The 18,959-nt window shown below is 55.9% G+C and overlaps 1 protein-coding gene across 8 annotated transcripts in view; it reads right to left on the bottom strand.

The window, feature by feature from the left end:
- LOC111183459 (uncharacterized) overlaps positions 1-18,959 on the bottom strand; it is an 84,284-nt gene that overhangs the window by 40,099 nt on the left and 25,226 nt on the right. For all 8 annotated transcript variants that reach the window (XR_016388061.1, XR_016388060.1, XM_089897591.1 and 5 more), the window contains 4 exons: positions 13,734-13,832; positions 11,367-11,393; positions 10,570-10,605; positions 376-420 (listed from right to left, as the gene is read on the bottom strand). Coding sequence is in view for 6 of the 8 variants with exons in the window: in XM_089897591.1 (XP_089753717.1) it covers positions 376-420; positions 10,570-10,605; positions 11,367-11,393; positions 13,734-13,832 (207 nt within the window). In the remaining 2 variants the exon portion in view is untranslated. The remainder of the gene's footprint in view (positions 1-375; positions 421-10,569; positions 10,606-11,366; positions 11,394-13,733; positions 13,833-18,959) is intronic.

The raw sequence follows: 18,959 nt of genomic DNA, 5'->3' as shown, positions 1-18,959 counted from the left end.
GCTCAGCGGCCATGGCTCACGGGCCCAGCCGCTCCGCGGCATGTGGGATCTTCCCAGACCGGGGCACGAACCCGCGTCCCCTGCATCAGCAGGCGGACTCTCAACCACTGCGCCACCAGGGAAGCCCTTGAGAGGACTTTTATGACCCACAGTTGCCCACAAGGAGGCCTGGCCATGTCGGGAGGGCACTGCTGAGTGATGGTTCATGGGCCAAAAAGGAGCACCCCTGCCTGGAAGACAGGCCAGGCAGCAAAGGGGAGAGGACGGGAAGAAATGTGCACCCCATCTCCTGTCTTTACAGCAAGACAGGATGTGGGAAGGGAAGGAGCGGGGAGAGAGGGCTGGGGCTGGGGGAGCTGCCTGGGGGTGGCGTACCTTTGCTCCGTGTTTGCCCGGCATCCCTGGCATGCCCCGTTCTCCCTGAAGGAAGAAACAAGAGAAACAGTGAGAAGAGGACCAGACTCAGGGCCCAAGGTCTTGGCCCTGGAAGCGTGGCCTGCAAGGATGTCAGTGAGAGTGGTTGCTGTGGAAGCTTGGGAGGACCGTCCAGCCCGTGAGGAGCTTGAGGTCCCCACCATTGCCGGCAGCCACGGTGGGCCCCTCTTCTCAGCAAGGTGGACCTGCACAAGGACCCGAGTCGCAGACCACAGAGCAGGACAGAGCCCCAAAGAGAGGCCCACCAGGAGGAGCCTGAGGCCAGGGAGGGGGAAAGCGGACTTGCACAAGGTTTCCTGCCTGACGGGGGACTGGGCTAGGGCCGTGGGCCTGAGCCGGCCACTTGCCTACTGCATACCTTCCCTCCCTCCCTGGCCTGCTGCCTCCTGCCCATTTTCACTCTGCACGTTTGCATGGGTGGTACTGCTGGCTGAGCCAGATGGGGCTCCGGCCTCTCCTCTTCCCTGGGGTCCTCTTCCTTCCAGGCTCCTTGGGTCTAACTCTTCCCGAGGACATAAGGGCTTTGGCCCCAGGTCGGGGAGGCTTTGGGCAGTGGGGGACTGTGGATGGAGGCAGGGCGTGGCCCGGAGCCCACCCACTTCTCTGCACTCCTGGCCCTGCCTGGCCAGAGGCACCAGTCACGCAGCTGCTTCTCCAGGATATCACACTTGGGCTTTGCTCTACCATCTCGGCAGTGTCCTGTCTTTTTGTGTAACCTCTTTACTTCCTGCTGAAAATGCCAAATCTAAGGGGAGGAGTGAGATCAGGAAGGACAGGGAGTGTCCTGCCCTCCTTGGAAGGACACACCAGGAGGAGATGGGGTTGGAGGTGACAGCCAACGACAATTGGGGGCCGAGAGTAGGTGAGTCAAGACTTACCTGCTGTGTCAGAGGGGGAGGGGTGCAAGGGAGGAAGGAGGCCTTTGTCTCCGAGTGGAACCCCAAAAGAAGTCCCAGTGTAAGCCCCAGCCAGGGCTCAGGGTGCTGTGCAGCATGCGTGGTAGCAGCTCAGACCCTGTGGCCTGGAGGCCACGCTGCATACCCCACAGGCAGAGGGGGAACATGGCCCCACCTGGCCTCCATCTTTTCAGCTGACCTCGTCCCTTCCCTGACATCTTACAGGAAGCCCTGGTCCACCCCTCTCCTTGCAGAGGCTGAAGCTACTTCCAACCTTTCCCCTCCATGACTGGGCCTCCACGCTGGCATCCAGATAAGCGTCCAACACACAGACTGGACAGTAACACTCCTGTACTTTGACACTGCCACCGCCCGGCATTGACTGTGGCAAAGGGGCCAGGCTCCTGAGCATGGCATTCCACCCCAGCTCCCTCCTGGTCTCATCGCCTCACATCCTGACACCTACACTGTTTCTCTGGAAACATCACCCGTTTTCAGAATTCTCTGCCTTTCTGCTATTTCCTCTGCTCAAAACCCTATTCATCCTTGGGGTGCTGGTCAAATGCCATCTCCTCGTGAAGCTTTTTGCTCTGCCCCATAGCCCAGTGCTGGTTCCTCAGTGCAGCGGGAACTACTGTGTGTATGTAACCTGTACACACAAATCATGTCTGCTAGGGACGGCTTCATCTCCATCCTCTTTGGGTCAAGTCTCTGAATTCTGTGAAAGAATTCACAGAAACTTTAGCTCCAAATGCAGGAGCCCTCCCTCACCCGACCCCACCAGGACCCCTGAGCCACAGGCAGGGGTGGTAGAGCTGGACTCAGAAGTGACCACAGCAGACAAGCTGGTGCCCCAGGTCTGCCCCAGGCACTAAATTCTGGTAAATCCCTCTTGTAGGAAAGAGTGGAGAAAGGCACAGCCATTTACTCTGTCTGTTATGTGTCTGGCACTGAGTTAAGTCTTTACATCCTTCTTCTATTCAATCTCTAAGATACATCCTTCTTCTATTCAATCTCTAAGAATGCCCTCTGATCAGTGAGGGAGTGGATGTTATTCCTGTTTCACAGGTCAGCAAACTGTGGCTCTGGAAGGCCAGGTATGACTGCCAGTGTCACACAGAGCAGGGATTTGGACACAGGTCTTTTGTCTGCCAAGTGCAGGTACCAGCGACTGGTGTTCCGTCGCTTCTGTTAAACACCCTCTGCAGGTCAAAAGCAGGGCAAAGCCCTCTCTTCTGGATGGCCCTCCGGTCTGTGCCCCATAGGGGTGAAAAGTCAGTGCTCAGGCCAGGGCTGTGTCGTTAACCACAGGCCCCAGGGAAAAGAGCTGAGCCGGGGCCGGCCTGTGAGCAGTTCTGCTCTACAGCCAGCAGAGGGCGCCATAGGACTTCACCAGAAGTCTGGCGACAGTGGCTGTAGAGCGCCAGCCGAGGGCCCCATCACTCTTTCCTTTGGAGGACCCCTGCTCAAATTCCAAACAACCCAACTGGGTTGACTCAGCCCCGAGGACACCAGGCAGAGTTCCCTGGGGGTGGGGAGGTACAGGTGGGAGGTCAGCTTGGGCGTCCCTGACTATTCAAGGATCTCCTGTTTGCCCCATTTTTCCTCTTCCCATCTTTCCCTCAGCTTTCCCCCAATACATGTGCCCTCACCTTCCCACCCCCACCGAGGGAGCTGGGCGGGGGAGTCAGGAAAGGCTGTCTGTGGAACCCTGCATAAGTCACTTCCTCTCTCTGGGTCTGCAAAGAGGGATTGGACTAGACCCTTCCTACCCACCCCTGCTCCTGACAGGCCAAAGCCAAGGAGCTGACACTGGGTGTGTTGGCAGTTCCGGAACAAGGCTCCTCGGGGGAGGGAACGTTAGCTCTGCGGCTGTACGAGGGGCTCAGTTGGTCTCCTTCTGCTCCGGAGGACAGCCTGGGATGCCTCAGTAGGGGAGGAGGCTGGGGTCTGCCCACGCTCTCCAATCTCCACGTGAGCTGTGCAGAGCAGAACCCTGGGAGTGAGGGTTTCCGGGCTAATCGGGGTTGTCTTCAGCCCATGATGGTTTGTATATAAAGATGCAACTGCACACTCCAGGGAAATCTGGGCCCCTTGCAGCCTCTAAGGAGGCAAGCCTCCTCCTTAGGGTGGCTGACCTTTGCCCCTTCCCTCCCCTCTGGGTCAAGTCTCTTAATTCTCTAGGTGACCCAGGCTCCCTTGATCCCCATCCCGGGGCCTCCCTCACTTCCCACTCCTCTGCTGGGCAGGAAGCAGGGGTGGCCCCGGCTGACCCCACCCTGAGGGCTCATTCCACTCTCACCAGTCTCCTTCTCCAGGGCTTGTCTCCAGGGGCTTGCCCCAGCCTGACCTCTGAACCGGCGGCTGGGCTCATTCTGCACCAGAAAACATTGATTCTGGACGGTGGGAGAGGTGAGAGCGGGCTGAGAGTCATGATCAAGGACTCCAGGGTGGCTGAGGGCAGGGCATTCATTTGCAGGGGTGGTGGGATGGGGGGACGGGGAGCATTTCCGGGGCCATTGCTAAAGGGAGGACATTGACACACTGTGCACACAGAGCTTTTCCTCATGGCATGGCTTTGCGAGAGCACATCTAGAGGCTCCTTCTTTCCCGTTTCACTTCGTAGAAGTTATTTTGTTTAAAAGGTTTAAGTTTGGAATTGTCCTAAATTTAGATCCACTAACTCACTAATGTCTTAGTTGGGGAGGGAGAGCTCATAGTCTGCCAAAACGCGAGGGCCCCAATTTACCTCCTGTACCTCCTGTCCTCCCAGCAGGGAGCTCGGCCACCGGATCCGGGCCATCCAGCAGCTGGGAAAGTGGGCGCTCCAAGCATTTCAAAGGGTCCTGCCCCAGATGCACGGAGCATGGGCAGTGGTCCCTGCTGTGGAACCTGGCCTGCGACCCCCAGGCCAGCCCTGCCCTGCCTACCACCTGGGAGACTGGCTCTTTAACCTTGGTGCCAAGAACCAAGGACGCTGGCTGGCTGGCCTGGAAGGGGTGGATTCCAGTCTTTGTGGCCAAGAAAGTGCTGGGGTGAGCACAGGTGGCTGCTCTGAATGACCTTGAAGGCCATCCAAGCCCCCACTTTTGTGATGCCACTGACTCCAGCTGCCCCTGTCCAGAGTTCGCACCAGCATCAATAGGTTCTCTATTCTGGTTCCGCTTCCAGGTGGGAGGACGCATCCTTTACCCAGATGACAGGATGGAAGCGAGCTCTTTGGAGCACAAACCGGTCGTGCTCTGCTCTCTTATTTGGTGATTCACTGTTTGTTGAACAAGTGGGGCAGGGACTTGGCAAGAAGACATAGTCTCGAAAGAGGTGGGGGGCTTCCAGGTCAGCTCCCCAGCTGAGCAAAGGTCAGGCCCGAGGAGCAGGGGGAGATGCGTAGACCTCCCTAACATGAGGCTCCCGCTGCGGCCCAGCTGCGGGTGAGGAGGGCCCTGGGCCTGAGCAGCTCCACACAGACTCTTTGTTCTCTGCAGGGAAGAAGTGTGGGGAGTGGAGGGCTGGGGGGAGGCCAGCAGGTGACTCAGGCCTTAAGTCTGGACCAGTGCCCTTTCCCGGGTTGGAAAAGCTGGGTGAGGAGGGCTAATGTCTTTCTCTCCCCTAAAGAGTTCCCAGGACTCCCTTCCGGGAGAAAGGCAGCGCGGCTCCCTCTTCTCTGCCCTAGCCAGCTCCAGACTGGAGAGGCCTGGGACCGCGGAAACGCCAGGTCCTCCGGTAATTAGGGCCGGCAGGAAGTGATCCGGGGAATTACCGGGGTCAGGCGCCCCACCGAAGGCCAGGGCTTTGGAAGGGCGGCTGGCTTGTAATCTCGATTTGAGATCAGTTGGTTTTGTAGTTAGTTCCAAAAAGAAAAGTCAGCTCTAATTAATCTGGGGACTTTGGAGTGCAGGAGAAACAGGGCCCAGAGAGCACAGGCTGGGGGCTGGAGTCTGGCAAAGCGGGAGTCCCATCAGCCCCCATGAGGCCTCAGATCTGGGGCCCGTGTCTCAGCTCCCTGATCTGCTTTAATTGAAATGGTCTGGATGCCCCCGCTGGGAATTCATGGCTTTGAAAGCAAGCGCTGTCCCCACTCCAGAAGGCTCCTGCGTCTACGGTTTCCATCTGCATGGAGTGCTCTGCTGCACGTGAGCGTGGCAGGGAGCCTGGGGTTGCCCAGGTCCTCTGGGAGCCAGGGGGTGCAGGGAGGTTTCGACAGCTGCCTTCTCCTGGCTTTACTGGAGGTCCTGGGACCATGCCAGCTCCCTGGGGAAGCATTCGGGTGGAATCAGTGCCAATGGGCAAAGCACTCCCCTTCCTCGGTTCTTTGACTAAAACACACCAAGTACCCCAAGGTCTCTGCCTTAGATGCTCCAGGTCCTGCTCATAGAGAGCCTGAATCCAGCCACAACCTTCTCACAAGAAGGAAAACAGCCCAACTCCCTCTTTCTTTCCTTCTAGTAGAGGAAGTGGGGGTCTGGGAGGGGAGGTGTTTGGAAATCATGGGTCCCCCCAGGTTCATAAGACCCAGGTAGTAAAGTCATTTAGAACAAGCCTTTAGGGCCAGACAGATCTGGCCTCACTGCTTTGTAGTTGTGGCCCTTCGGGGATTCACCTCTGTGAACCTTGGTTTGCTCATCTGTAAATTGGGGCTAAGAATAAAACCTCCCTCATAGGGCGGTTATAGGGTCCAATGAGGTGAGGCAAGCCAAGTGCCCCATACAGCTTGGCACGAAGAGGCCCAGTAAGGTAGATATAATAATACTAGTTATCGCTCGACAGAAGCGTGTCCACCCACATGACGCCTGGCTCTGACCAGCAGCTCAGGACGATCCTGCCCTTTTGCAGAAGGATTGAGGAGGGGTGAGAGGTGGGCGGGGTGGGCGTGCTTCTGCTCCTCACACCCTTGCTCCAGTGCCCTAGCCAGCCGGCCACAGGGCCCATCGGATCTCCTCCCCAGGACTCCCTGTTTCTGGGGTGCCCCGCAGCCTCCAGGGGGAGCACCCGCAGTTACAGCCTGAGTGAGCACGAGGCTCTCGCAACCTGCCTCCTCTGGTCTGAAGACGCACAGCCTGCAGCCTGCAGGAGAGCTCTGGTCCTTCATGCAACCACCAAGGCTTAACACCCAGACCAGCACATGCGTCAAACTCACCCCCCACTGCCAAGATGGGTGGACCAGCTCTGATGTGCTTAGATATAAGCTCTCATCAGGTTTTGTGATCCACACACAGTCTGACAATACTCGTAGCCTCTTGAAAGAGAGCCAAGGTTGTAATGTTTTAAACACACTTTGCGTCTTGCAACATATTTAAAGTAGATTGGCGTCATAAATTTGGATCAAATAGGTACCACATGGGCACACAACAATACTCACAGTGTCCAGGACGCGGGGCTGGGGCAGCACAGGGCCCGCGGGTGACCCCGGGCTGTGATCTCAAGTAGCTGGTGGAGACGCTGCCCTGATGGCCTGGCTGGCCTTTGAGAGGACGCCAGGCTGGGACCAGCTGCCAGGGTGGAGGTGGAGGATGGAACTAATCATGAGTAAACCTCACAGGATGAGAAACGTCTTTGCTGAGAGTTAAATTCCACCCCTCACTGAAAGAAGGGCCCCGCGTGCGTGTCAAGTTGCCGGGACAGAGCAATGGAAGCAGATGTGGAGGGTCCATCAGTTACCCTGAGGGTCCCCTCATGCCCTGAACACAAGCGGCGTCTTGGGGCCTCTGTCCCAGCTTGGTGTCCCCAACCACCAGTACGGAGTGGTGGGTGGAAGCAAACTCATTTTCTCAGCATCCGTGACCAAGCTGCCCTTCGTGTTGGTACCTCCAGGCCTCATTCCAGGCAGAGAGCAGAGGGGGAGGAGGAGAGAGAAAAAGAGATCTGACAGACGCCCCAGAAAAGAGCCTGGGGGCTAACCCTCCACATCCCAGAGAAACCACAGGGGAGGGTGGTCTGTGCACAGATGGCTTAGCCTGGGGTGAGACCCCCTGAGCAGACATTCACTTCTGCACCAGAGCAAGACGACTGCCTTCCGGGTTCGGACTCATGAGACCTAGCTTCCAATGCCAGCATGACTGTTCACCAGCTGTGCAACCTTGGGCAAAGTATTAACCTCTCTGAGCTTCTCATCTAGACAGTGGGGATAATGCGCTCAAACTACTGGGCCGTGGTGAGGATGAGTCAGAGAGGGAGTGAATGGACTTTGGCTAAACCAGAGATGTGAAGTATTGCTGCCCTTGTCCTTGGGCACCAGACTCTTCATCTCAGAATTCTGACAGGAAGCAAACTGATCACTGGGGCTGGGGCAGTGGGACGGGCACTCATAGCCTCCTGAGTATTGCTTGACCTAGAGGAATGACCCCCAAGTCCTCGGGGGCAGACTCTTTGCTGCTGGCCATCGGTCTCCAGTGCACGCCCTCTGGCCTCTGTTGGACTAGGAGGCTGTGGCGTCGGGGATGACAGGACAAGGGTCCCAGCAGAGTGAGGGCCACCATAGAGACAAGGGCGCTGAGACTACCCAGTGCTCCAGGAGCGCCTACTGAAAAGTCTCAAGGACAGGCTGGGAGAAGAGGAGGCAGCAGGAGCCTTCCAGAAACCCAGAGAGGCTAGCAGCCTCACAGCCCCTCCGGATTCCAGGAGAAGAGGCCGTTGTGGAAGGGCAGGGGGTGGTCCGGCAGAGAAAGAAAGAGTGGGGAGCATGAAGGAGAAGGGCCTTCTCAATTCCTCGAGAGCCCTAAGAGCACTGATGCTTCTGACAAGCCCTGGATGCGGATGAAGAAAGGCCTGGACTGGAGGGGCCTGATCATCAAGCCAGGGTGGGGTGGCGGGCTGCTCCTCTCTAGGGGGTATGGAGCCAACTCTGTTCTTAGGAAGCTGTAGCTTCCCTGAGCTGGAAGGGATTTTAGTCCAGTCTCCCATCTGACACAGAAGCTTCTCTTAACACATCCCAGACCCATAGTTATCCAGCCTCTCCTTGAATACCTCGGGTGACAGGGAGCTCCCTCCTTCTCAAGGTAGCCATCTATACTGCTCTACCCTTAGTCATGCACCCTTCCATGCTCGAGCCTTCTCTAGCAGCCCTGAGCCTTTTCTCCCCAGAGCAGGCTTCCCAGAGGTCAGAAGCTGCCCCTCCATCAGCAGGACCACACTAGTTTTCTCTGCAAATTCAGTGCAGCCAGGGCTGAATGATTCCTCCCACAATCTGAGCCCAGAATTGCCAAAATCATGGAACCAGGCCCTCTATCATCATGACACCCCAGCCCCAAGCTGACGCCTCTCCATCCTCAGGGCAGCAGACCCCCAACCTCCTTTCTGGATGAACTAGACTTCCCGTTGGCAGGAGAGTGCAGACGCCTACCATAGTATGGATGCCAGCTGAGGGCATCCCCTTGATCCCGGGGGAGACTGCCGCCCTGAAGCTTCTTCACAGTTTGAAAGAGCTGGTCTGGCTGCTAATGGGAAAGCCGACCCCGTGCTGCATCAGGAGAGGCAGTAAATGCTGTGAGTCTGCGTGAGTGGCAGTGCCCTGAGGCAACCTCGGGGGCTGTGATTTCCACTTCCTGACACAGTACAAACTTCGCAGTTTATGCAGAACTAATGAAAGATCTCTTGGGTCTTGCCATTTCACCCACCAAGCACCCGTGAAACAATGCGGTGACAGCAGCCTCCTGATCACAGAGCTACATGGCGTGTGGAATGTGCTTCTCCAGAGTGATTCTTGCCTTTCCAGAATCCCTCCCCATCCTTGTCCTGCCTTTCCTTCCTGTCTCTTTTCTTCTCCAGGAAGGCGCCAGAGCCTCCCAGCTGGGGCCTGGAGGGCGGGATGGGCTCCTTATGGCAGGTGGTACCCTGTGAAAGACCCGGACCCGGACTTGAATTCCTGCTCTGCCACTTAGGACACTTTGGGCGTGCCTCATTTTCCTCATCTGTTACATAGGAGAAGAACAGTGTCAGCCTCCTAAGGTGGTCTTAGGATTAGATGTGATGCAAGTCACGTTGAAGGACAGCCTGGTACACAGTAGGCATCTAGTAAGTGGTGCCTAGTATTAAAATGATTTTTATGTTATACAGTCACTGTAATGACCACCTCTGGGCCTCTGCTCAAATTGTTTTCTTGTCTAAAATGCCATTTCCCTTGAAATCTGCTGCTTGAAGGACCACAGTGGTGGATTAAAAATGGCCACAAAGGCTTTGCCACCATTGGACAAGAGGAAGCGGAGGCTGAGTCCCCAGCCCCACTGACTTGCATGCTTTGGCTGTGTGGCTTGCTTTGGCCAATAGGACTTCAGAAAATGTGATGCAAGGGATGTTTTTGAAAAGCAATTGAGTGTTGGGACTCACCCGTTTTGAAAGCTGACCTAGGCCTGCCATGCTGTGAGGAAACCTCTCTGCCCTACTGGGGCTGAGAGGCCACGTGGAGGAGAACAGAGGTACCCAGCCCACAGCCAGGGCCAACCTCAGGCATGTGGATGAGGCCATCTTGCCCCCTCCCCACCCAGCCTTTCCGCCCAACATCCCATGTGACTGCATCAGTGAGCCCAGAGGAGATACAGAACTCCCACGTGGCCAAGCCACAGAATCCTGAGAAAGAATTGTTTTAAGACAGTAAGTTTGAGATGGTTTGTTACACAGCAATAGATAACCGATACAATTACCCATTCACCAGGATTAAGCTCAGAGGCTGTCCCTTCTCAGAAGACTTCCCAAACTCCTCCCAACCTAGAATTAATCTCCCTGCACGCTCGAGCACACACACAGCCCCGCCCCACATTGACACAGCACTTTGCAATGGTAGCAGTTAGCACAGTCTGCCTTCACCAGGGTTATTTGTACAGGAATTCTGTCTCTCTGGCCTGTGAGCTGCCAGAGAGCAGGGTTGGGACCCTTTCATATTTCCCACCATGCTCAGAAGCTCTGCCTGGTTCCCACATACTAGGTCCTCAGGGGGGCCAGTGAGAACCTGGCCTGCCTCTGTGCAGACACAGCCACCCAGGCTGGCGGGGGACATACTCCTGGGTCTGAGGTCCAGCAGGGCCACTGACTTGCCCAAGGCCCTTCCCCTTCTGAGCCTCTTCCTCCCCCAGGTGGAGACATGAACCCCTGTTCAGCCCACCTCAAGGGTTTCGAGGCTCCCGCTGGTATGTGTGCAAAAGTGTGTGTGCATGACCAAGTCCGGACCCTGTGTGCACTGTGGTGAAGCCCCACTTGGGTTGTCACGGGGTGGGGGGGTGGGGTCCTCCGCTCCACTCCTTCTTACCTTCCGGCCGTGGTAGCCCTGGATCCCCGGGTCTCCCTGGGGGAACCAAGAGAAGGCCATTAGAGGGGTTTTCTTGCCACCCCCTTCATGTTACCATCCCTCCTCCTTCCAATGACTCCAAATCCTCTGACCTCCACCTCCAGCCATCCCTGGAACAATAACAGGGACTGTTCTACTTCAGAATGAGTCCTTGCCTTGCAGAGGCAGAGGGAGGTGGGAAAGGTCAACTTGGCAGGGGCCCAGGACGCCTGAGGGTCAGTTACTGTTCTACCACGGACCCGCTGTGGCACCTGGACAAGTCACTTTTCCCCAGGGCTCTAGCTTCTGCATTTGTGAAATGGTTGGCTGCGATCAGTGCTTTGCTACTTCTCATCCCTAGAGCCGCAGGGACTCCAGCTTCAAAGGGAGATTCTGTTTGACATCGTGGGCTTCCAGATAAGGTTTCCAAAGAAACCGGATGACCCTGAAGGTCCTTTCCAGTTCTGGCCCCTTATGAAATGCTGTTTTACTGGGATGTTGTGACAGCGTCCTGGGCATCACTTTTCCAACTAGACCATAAACTCCTTGGAGGGCAGGGCCGCATCTTCCATACCAGCCATAGCACTTGCTTGGCCTGAGCCCACAAAAATGCAATCCTTGCGGGACCCAATCAATTTCCGAGTGGCGTTTTTGGAAATGAGCCACTCGTGATCCTTCTCTCAGCTGAGATCCCCCTCAGCTCCCTTCAGTGCCGCCTCCCCCTCCCTCCTGCAGGGAACTCTCCCGCCCGTTTGATGCATCACCCAGAGGGCCCTCACCTTTGGTCCAGGAGGCCCAGGTAAGCCCTGCAGAAGCAAGAAAAAAGGTGAGTGGATTCCTCTGGCAAACGGTGGGGGCTCGTCATGTTTCCACTGGAGGCTGTAATGGGTTCTGGACGTGTTGAAGAACAGATCCAGAGGGACCTGGAAGGGTATCTGAAACCTGCTGAGGGCACGTGGGGACAACAGGCTCATGTCCCTCTTTGGAGCCACATGGGCGCCGTGGGCATCTCCGCTGTGCTCGCCCACTGGAAAGTAGGTCAGTGGCATCATGTGAGATTGGCAGTGTGGTTTGGTCCAGATTCCCACCCACCCACCTCCTAACTGGAACCGCTCCCTGGAAAGCCGACCTTGCCCAGCAGAGCCTGGGTTTTGCCTCTGGCCCTGCCAGCCTGTGGGGGAGCCCTCTGTCTCCTTGCCCCACCCCTGGGGCACAGTGAGCACAGCAGCCAGCGCGGGGGAGGTGGCATGGGCCCCCGCGGGAGCCCGAGGGAGAAACAAGGGAAGGCGGGCTCCGGCGTGGTCTCGGGCGTGGGTCTGGACGGCAAACACTGCCTGGAGAAAACCATGATGCTCGAGTCTGGTCTCTTTCAGTTGGTTTAAAAACATGCTTTCTGGTTTTTCTCTTTATAAACAACCTAACAAAGAAAACCACCTGGCTTGGGTTCAGTGATCGGGAGCCCAGTGTTTGGGCAAGGGCCGTCAGTAAAGAAGTGAACTTTGAGCCTTGTTTTTTGGTTTTCTTGGCTTGGTTTGTTTGGTTCAATTCCCTAAATTTCACTTCCTTTCAGGTTTTCTGTTTTTGCATCTAGAAACCCATGGAAGTGAGACTAACTTCCCTCCCCCGGGTTCTGGGGAGAAATCATGGAAATATTTAAAATTCGTTACGGGGATCAAGCTGAACAGGAGAGCTGGCTCCCAGCAAGTTAGGTTTTCACTCTGCTGGGCCGCCTTCTGGCCAAGATGGCAACCCTGGTCTGCCAGAGCTGTCGCCCAGCCTGGGGGGACCCTACGCTGAACCTCAGCTTTTTGGCAGCTGGGGTAGCTGAGGGCCCAGATGTGAAGCCAAGTGACATGGAATGTGGCTGTACTCTTCGAGGGCTATTTGGCAGGGACACCCTGACCCAGCAACTCCACCTTTGGGAATCTATCACCACGAAAGCATCAGAGATGTGCACATTTATGTTCAAGAATATATGGAAGGGGACTCATTAACTACTTTGTAGACAGACCCAGCAGTCCTAAAATCCACATCACAGGAGACTCCTGACTTAGGAAGGGGCATGGTTTACGATATTAAGGGAAAAAACTAACAGGATACAAACAGGATGTTATATTATTCAGAACATCATCAACGTGGAAAACGTTTATGTGCAGATCTAAGGAGAAAAATGGAAAGTACTCTCCACAATGTTAACGATGGGGAACTCTGGATATGAGAAAGCATGCAATTTAAGACTTTGTCTATGTTTCAGATTTTTCACAATGAATGTGTGATGCCTTTGTCATAAGAGAGAAAAACACTTTTTTAAAAAAAGCCACGTGGAAAAAACATTATCAAACAGACTATGTCCTTAACCCCCATCCCTCCAGTAACTGCTGACGTTAGTCTTAGCTCTGGGTGGAGAACCCATTTTCTCCAAAGAAGTCCAAGGCCCTGCTAAGTTATTCTGCCCTGGTGCTTTCTTGCACTAAATTGGGTTGAGAAAGAGTCGGGGCTTGGCCAGGGCTTACAAACAGATGACTGGTGGACACTGGGACTGACCTATTGCCTGAGTGTGGTCTTGCTTGGAGGGGCGTCTGTTGGCCCCCCCTGGGCCCTCCCGGCAGTGGTCCAATCCCCAGGCTCGATGCAGGGCCCTCCTGGCCGACCAGACGTGTAACTTGGCTGGAAGGTGGCCCAGGAGTGGAAGCCCACACACACCAGCAAAAGAATGTCTGTTAGCGATGCCAGGCAGTCAGATGCCCCCTTGCTACCTCCATAGAACACACTGTGCCCAACTCAGGTTTTCCTAATCCTGGGGGTCAGGAGACAGCCATCAGAATGGCCCTGGGAACTTTCTTTCCAAGCTCTTGTCTGCTGAACCTGGGAGGGGGCGCCTATTCGTGGTGTCCTCCCTGGCAGGCAATGACTGGAGTGGAATACATGGTCTCAGGATGTGTGTTCAGAACCAGAGTGTAACGGGTGTGACAGGGACAGGCAGCTCCTGCAGGGGCCAGCCACATCCAGCGGCCTTGTCAAGTGTTTCTGCCTGTTCAGTGGGGACCCAGGTTCCCACGGGTTATGAAAGGTTTGGAAGCTTCCAGGGAATTCCTGGGACAAATCTCGAAGGAGAGGAAGCAGTGGAGAGTGGGAGAGTTACTTACGGGTGGCCCCATGGGCCCTGGCAGTCCTGGGGGCCCCAGAGGTCCACTTGGTCCAGGAGGGCCTGGTGGGCCTTGGATGCCGGCCTGGCCCTGTTCACCCTGAGGTTCGTGGAAACAAGTGTTAGAGAGAGAGCCCCAGGCTGCAAAGCGGTCCCGCCCCAGTGCCATGCACCCGGTGAGGCCCTGCCGTGGGCTCTGGGGGAGGCGGTGGTGGGGTGATGGTGATGGTGCTGTGGTGGTGACTACATGCAGGGGCTGGTGGCAGTGAGAAGACGGCCAAGACATTAGCCCCCAGAGGAGGGGCTTCCAGAGAGGACTCGCTGCGTCAGCTGCTGGTCCCCAGGGCAGAGCTCTGCTGCGGTGGCAGAGGAGCGGGTGAGATGCCCCCCCCGCCCGACCGAAGGCCTCTTCCCAGCCTGCTCAGATGGCCAGGGTACAGCCCAGGTGGCCGGCAGCCTGGGCGTGTCTCGGGCCCTCCCTCTGCGTGGCGAGTCCACCGTCTCTGTGCCCTGGCCTCCTAACTATCAAACGAGAACAGCTGCTCCTTGTTTCCTGTCACTGCTTTTTGCTGTCTTTCATTATCTGGCCCAGAGGATCAACTGAGATCCTTAGGTCAGAGGCCACAGAATTTTGTTCGGCTCACCAAATAACTGGGCAAGAGATTTTATGTAAAACATTTGGCTTGGTGGCTTCTGATGAAAAACTGGGAGCCCTGGCCAGCTAGGCCCACATTCCCGGGGGGCTGCCGTCAACTGGGCTCTCCAGCTGCCTCAGGCCCGTCCGCATCCCTTCTGCCTGCAGCCTGCTTCTGTCACTTATGTGATTTGTACCTGACCTCAGGGGACAGTTGAGTTTTGAAAGTGTAAAGTGCTCTGTGCCTCTCTGGAGTCTCTATTATTATTCCTTTGCCTTATCCCCCAGCCTTTGTCACCCACCGTGCATGTGCCCAGGGTAGACCCAGGGCCCAGGGAGGTAGGGGTGGGATCATGCTCCCCGGTCCATGTGACCCAGATCTTGGGGCTGAGGGCCAGCCCGAGTCATCCTAGATCTACACAGACCAATGTCATTATGTTATTTTCCACGTGACCTCTCCAGGGAGGTTCTGCGCTCAGCTCTTGATGGGGACCCAGCCCTATAGACAGACTAAGGCAGAACAGCCTGGCAGGTGTGAGCGCTCCAGGCTGGGATGCAGGGAGACCCAGGCGGCCAGACTCCAGTCCAGCCCACCCTTCCCAGTGTGATCTCAGTAATCCTCTATGACACTGATGCTTCCCTATGTGAAAAAGGGAGCTGACAACGCTTGCTGCAAACTCCATAGAGGAAAACGATGATTACAAATAGGAGCGTGCGACCTCACAACGAGAACGAGATTTTAGCAGCATCGGCTTGAATCGTCTCTCAGATGGGACATCCTAGGGCAGATGCCACCAGCAGTGCCACTCTGGGGCCTGGGCTGCGACCTGCCACACCCTCTGAGAAGCCACTTAAGGGCTCAGAGTGTCCATGGTGGAGAAGGCAGGTGCAGAAATGGGCCACAAGTCCCATTCTACAGAAGAAAAAACTGAGGCTCAGAGAAGTCGAGCTCCCTAACCAAGGTCACAAGAAGAATTTGGGGGGAGCCAGGACCCAAGCTCAGAACTCCAGACTATTCCTATTCATTCCAAGTAAGCCCCCAGCAAAAACTGCTCACAGTCTAACTTTCTGCACTTTGGCAATGACTTCCAACACCGTCTGCTAAGCACTTCGTGTGTCATATAAAGTTTCCTCTTTCAACTAATGTTAGACCCAATGTTTAAGCATCTTATAGAGCCTGTGAAATCAATATTGGTTTATTGATAGGAAATGGACAAGCCTTTTTATGTCCCACCATGGCTGACAGCATAAAAACCTTATTCTCTAGGCAGAATCTGCAGCAGGCAGGACAGGGGCCCCTATTCTTCTCTCTCCTTTGCAAATCAGGTCAGGGCAACACAGAAAGTTCGGGCTTATCCACCTCTTGCTCTTGAAAAGGGAGGCAGCAACATGCCTCGGCCCCTCCTAATTTCTTCGTCTGTGAGGTGGCGATGATGCCACCTCCACTGCCGGGTGGCCTATGTCGGATTACATGAGATAACCCATACAGAATTCTTACAACACTGCTTGGGACCCAGCAAGGGCTCAACACATAGCAGCTAATGCAACTAAGGCCAGGAGGTGGCTGCTGGGGCTTGAGGCGAATGGCCGCTCTGAGAGCAAGGACTCGGCTCTCCTGAAATGGGGTCTGACACGGGTAGGGGTGGCTGAGATCGGGGTGGGCCTGGTGCTTCTCTGAGCTGCCAGTGGGCCCCCTGAATAGCCAGCCTTGGGCTAAGCGCTCGGAGCACATGGAGGCTCTCAGGATTTGGCTGGTGTAACGGGATATGTAGGCTTGGGTAGCACGTGTGTCACATGTCCCTCTGTATTTTTAGCTGTAAATTGGAGTGATTTTTCAGCCTTGTTCAGTCAGGTGCCTGAACATGCAGGCCCCTGGGCTCCGGGCTCCTGGCTCCTGAGTCAGGCCAGATGGTGGCTCCAGGCCCTGCTGTCAGGTTTTCAGAGAGGATCTTGGAGCCCTGCCACTTCCAGCACCCCTGTGGCCTTGGGGGTAACCCCTGACCCCCAGTGTAAGGAAGGCTACGGGCATGGGTGGCAGCCATGGAATTCCTGGCCTGGCATCAAGCTGCAATGCCTATGCCTGGATCCCTGGGTCTGTGGTCTCTCGTTCTTTGTGATCTGGTCCTATCCCAGCCTCCTTGGCTTAGTTAGGCAGGAAGAAGGGAGCAGTTGCTCACAACGATTACACCTGTCAGTTGTGGGCTACATTTCCTCTGCAAATTCCCTCGCTTCTCAAACTCAGGTTACAAGTGATCGGATGCTAAGCAATCTGCATTTCTAAATATAAAGGGTGTAGGTCCAAGTGAGAGAGCTCTGGACGTGGGGTCTGAAGACCTGGCTGCCGGTTCCCGTTCTGCCTCTTGTTGTTTGTGCGACCTTAGGTACAAATTCACCTCTCTGAGCCTCAATTTAATTCTAGCACTATGCCAGGAATTATTCCTAGTGCTCTACATACACAATAACCCTACGCAGTAGGAACCGTTATTATCCTCATTTTACAAATGAGAAGCTGAGGTGCAGAGAGGTTAAGTAACTTGCCCCACATCACACAGCTAATAAGAGAAGGAGAATCTGGGTGCTCTGCAATTTATTGGCTGTGTGACCTCAGGCAACTTACTTAATGTCTCTGAGCCTTACCTCCCCATCTGTGAAATAAGGATGATCATGCCTAATTCACACAACCACGGAGAGAATTAAATGAAATGAGGCCTGTGAAATGCATAGCCAGTGGCCGGTACACAGTGATGGCTGTCGTCAGTAGTAATGGTGGGGTAGTAGTTGTGGCTTCTGGGCCTGGGAGTTGTGTATTTCCACGTCTACGGCATTCGTGAGTCCATTTTTGTCTAAATTAATGTAACGGGAGTGCAGTGAGATTCTCGCTTCACCTATAGCCCCAGCTGGCCTGACAGGGACCAGAGACTCGCCAGCCCCTGGGAAGCCCCACGTGGTCTGGGAAAGGGAGGTGTCTACCTGGAAGGTCCGCCTTTTAATGACTGGGGGTGCAGCCAGCCGCACTGAATTGAGGAGAGGCAGCAGCTGAGGAGAAAGATGAGTTGGAAGGCCAGAGGGCAAAGGCCAAAGATCGCAGGGGTTCAGGAGGGTTGAAAGTCCACCAGGATGGCAGGGCGACCAAGAAGGAGGGAGGAGAGGAAGAGAGAAGAGAGATTAGCGAGCGTGAGGCACAGGAGGGAGGGCGTGGGCGGGGCGCTTGATGCTTGTGGGTGCAGTGCTGAGCTTGCCCTTAGATGGCACCCCATCCCTGGAAGGAGGCGGGCCCTTGGGGTATTGGCCAGAAGCACTCCCCGACTGGGAGAGTGGCCCCCCTGGCCAGACCTGCCCTCCATGGCCAAGCTGGGTCACAGAGGCCTCCTAACATGCGGCCCAACATTGCACTGACAGCCCCGCTGGTCCCTGGTCACGGACAGAGGCTGCTGGGCTGAGGGGAGCAGACTCCGAGGCTCTGGCTTGGGAGCCACAGGACCACCCTAAATTGGTACTTGAAGCCAGGCTGGTGTGTGGCGACCTCTGGGTTCTTTTTTTGGCTAAACGAGAAGGGCTGGTGTCAGCGGATCTGGGGAGGATGGTCAAAAGCAGAGCCAAGCCCGATCCCGAGGGTGTGGCCAGTGTGGGCACCAGCTAAGTGCTACTGAGGTCTCACCCTGGGGCTAGTGGGCTTGGAAAACAGACACTGGACAAAGACGTCTCTTGCATGTTCAACCACTTTTTTGGGGGGAGGCAACTTGCAATCATGTTATCTAATGTAATTTTCATTTCTGGAAATTCTTGCTGTTTCCAGACTCTCAACCCATGGGTGCTGAGCGCTCCGCTTTCGGAAGAGGTTAGGACCCACGTGAAAAGAAAGATGGCATATAATCCACCTCTCGTTTTTGAAAGCATTGTGACTCACATGAGGCCACTGGGATGATTAGAAGCAGGGGCCGCCTGGGCTGAGGATGCACCCAGCTAGGGACCTGGGAGCCCAATCGTGGCCTTTCCAGGTCATTGCTGCCCTCATGGGCGGCCCCATCCCTCCCGCTGTGGGGCCTGGGGACGTGCAATGTTGGGCTCTGCATCTAGGGAGCCTCTAAGCAGAGGGGCCTGGAGACCTTCCAGAACCTACAAACCTTCAGGGTAATTATCTGGTTGGAGCGCAGAGCTGCTAGAGACCTGCTTAGGTACTCCTGGTGTGGGGTAGGGGTGGAGGTGGAGACAGGGCAATGGGGAGAGTGAGTGCCAGGCCCAGACACCAGCTCCCCGTCCCAGGGCACCCCTCCTCCCCCTCCCTCCCTGGGGATGCTACAGGCTGGAACAGGGGCCCGGACCACCTGGATCTTGTACCTTGCAGGCCAGGAGGCCTGCCACCCCCATCAGGTCTGCAGTCCCCTCAGAAAGCTAACAGACGCCTTGCCCTAGGAGGACCCTGCTTTCCTACCCACTTCCAGATAAACAGAAGGTGCCAGCTGCCTTGCCCAGCCCAGCGGCTGGATCCCCAAATCCATGCTCACCCGGCCTGACTCGTTACCCACACTGGCGCAGCCATACCCTGGGCTCCTCTGCGCCCTGTGGCCCTGTGGAGCCTTCTCTCCCCACCAG

Source organism: Delphinapterus leucas, chromosome 16 (genome assembly GCF_059928025.1).
Source record: "Delphinapterus leucas isolate spDelLeu-1000000601 "Yukka" chromosome 16, BTC_Dleu_Yukka2, whole genome shotgun sequence".
Taxonomy (NCBI): Eukaryota; Metazoa; Chordata; class Mammalia; order Artiodactyla; family Monodontidae; genus Delphinapterus; species Delphinapterus leucas.
The sequence above is the reverse complement of the archived record's forward strand: the minus strand, read 5'-3'. Positions and strand labels throughout refer to the sequence as shown.